The following is a 1,630-nucleotide window of genomic DNA, read 5'->3' as shown; positions in this document are numbered from 1 at the left end:
GTTCGCGGTCCGTTCGCTTTATTTTACAGTTCTCGTCCCTCAGCGATTTCGAACTGGATTTATGACGGTAGAGTTTTTTATGAGTAGGTCCGTTATTGCCTAAAGTGCTCAGGTTACTATAGTTTTTATCAAAAAAGGGAGCGTGAAGGTCCGTGGTGTACCCGGTTGAGCAGTTGGGGCGACCGGGGTCGCAGGTTGCGGCTTTGCCGTTTTTGCTTGAGCCCTTGTTGTTCGACTTGTGGTTCTTCACTGCCCCCGGTGAGCTGCCGTTCGCCTTCTTCTTCGACTCTTGGGACGTCCCTGCCAAAATTTTGAGAGTTTTCAGTTTCAGGCTGTTGGACTCCGGTGAACGGAATATGTCTGGAACGCTGTTGTGGCCCACAGGCCCCCACAAGGGTTCGATGGAGGCCATCATAAACCTCTGGACGTCCGCCATTCCCGACGCGATGTTGGACAGGATGTTGGAAGGTTCCTCAAACTCCCTCTGGTCGTCGTCCAGGAGGCTGGTGGCGTTGCCCAGGCTGGCTTCCGACCAGCCCGTGGCCCCCTCTTTCCCCAGCGCCCACTCTCCGGAGAGCCCGTTGTGCTTGCCCAGCTTCACCCCAGCTGGGCTGCAGTGCTGAGCGCTCTCGGCGAGGCCCTTGCTGGCGGTGGCCACGTTGCTCAGCTGGTTGACAGCCCTGCCACCCACAGCCGGAGCCTTCTCGCCGTTGACTCCTGCCGCGTTTTTCCCCTTCCTGGTGGATTTGGGCGCCTGCCTGGAGTTTTTCCCTTGCGGCTTCTCGGTTCCTTTGTTGGTTTTGGGCGATTTTTTCCGGGTGGCTTTCTGGGAAGAGCTTTGGTTTGTACCCACATTCTTGCTGGATGAACTTTTCCTCTTCGATTTTGACACTTTGCTATTGGTGCTAATTTGACCAGATGGCTCATTAAATGTTGACAAGCATGGACTCTTTTCGAGAAGGCTGACAGAATCTTCATCGTTGAACATATGGAACTGGAACTGGTGATTATTTAAAGCAAACCCATTATCCGTCTGATCCTCGGTCTGCAGGACCCCACAGTTCCACTTGACCTTCTCGGAGCTGTTGAGGGCGGCCTGGGGGCTCTCCTGAAAGCCCTTCAGGGTGCCCAGAGGCTTGGTGTCAGAGCCAGCTATCTGCGGGGACAGGTTGGGGGTGTCCGGAGGGGACATCTCCGAAAGCGACGACTGGCGGAACTTATCAGGCGTGAAGTTGGAAATGTCTAAAAGGTCCGTGGACTCCTTCAAAGGGGTGATTTCATCTATGCTCTGCTGGATCACTAGCTTGGGACTGCAGTGGGCCAAGAAATCGTCATTAATATCATCCTCGCCGTCCTTCTCACAAGACTTTAAACTTAAAGAACTGTAATTGCTAGAACTAACTGACAATGAACCCACTGAATCAAAACTAATGAGCCTGCCATCATCGGTACTTAGTGTACCTCGTTGGAAATGGAAGCGCCCCTCTCCATTATTGAAATGACATGACTGATAAGAATCATCAGACTGCACTTGTTGGCTATCCGCCATGTAATTTTTTTGGTATAGCAATTTGCTGCTATTCAGATTGACTTGAGTGTATCCGGCAGCGGGGAGGCCGTCCGCACCCGC

General features: G+C 52.8%; 1 protein-coding gene across 1 annotated transcript in view; it reads right to left on the bottom strand.

The window, feature by feature from the left end:
* LOC104499259 (protein KIAA2022-like) overlaps positions 1-1,627 on the bottom strand; it is a gene marked incomplete at its 5' end in the record, with an annotated part of 2,867 nt that extends 1,240 nt beyond the window's left edge. The window contains one exon of the mRNA XM_010142743.1: positions 2-1,627. Within this exon, the coding sequence (XP_010141045.1) occupies positions 2-1,627 (1,626 nt within the window). The remainder of the gene's footprint in view (position 1) is intronic.
* Between the last annotated feature and the right edge of the window lie 3 nt (positions 1,628-1,630).

This window comes from Buceros rhinoceros, unplaced genomic scaffold, assembly GCF_000710305.1.
Source record: "Buceros rhinoceros silvestris isolate BGI_N320 unplaced genomic scaffold, ASM71030v1 scaffold8989, whole genome shotgun sequence".
Lineage (NCBI taxonomy): Eukaryota > Metazoa > Chordata > Aves > Bucerotiformes > Bucerotidae > Buceros > Buceros rhinoceros.
This window is presented reverse-complemented; position numbering and strand designations above follow the sequence as displayed.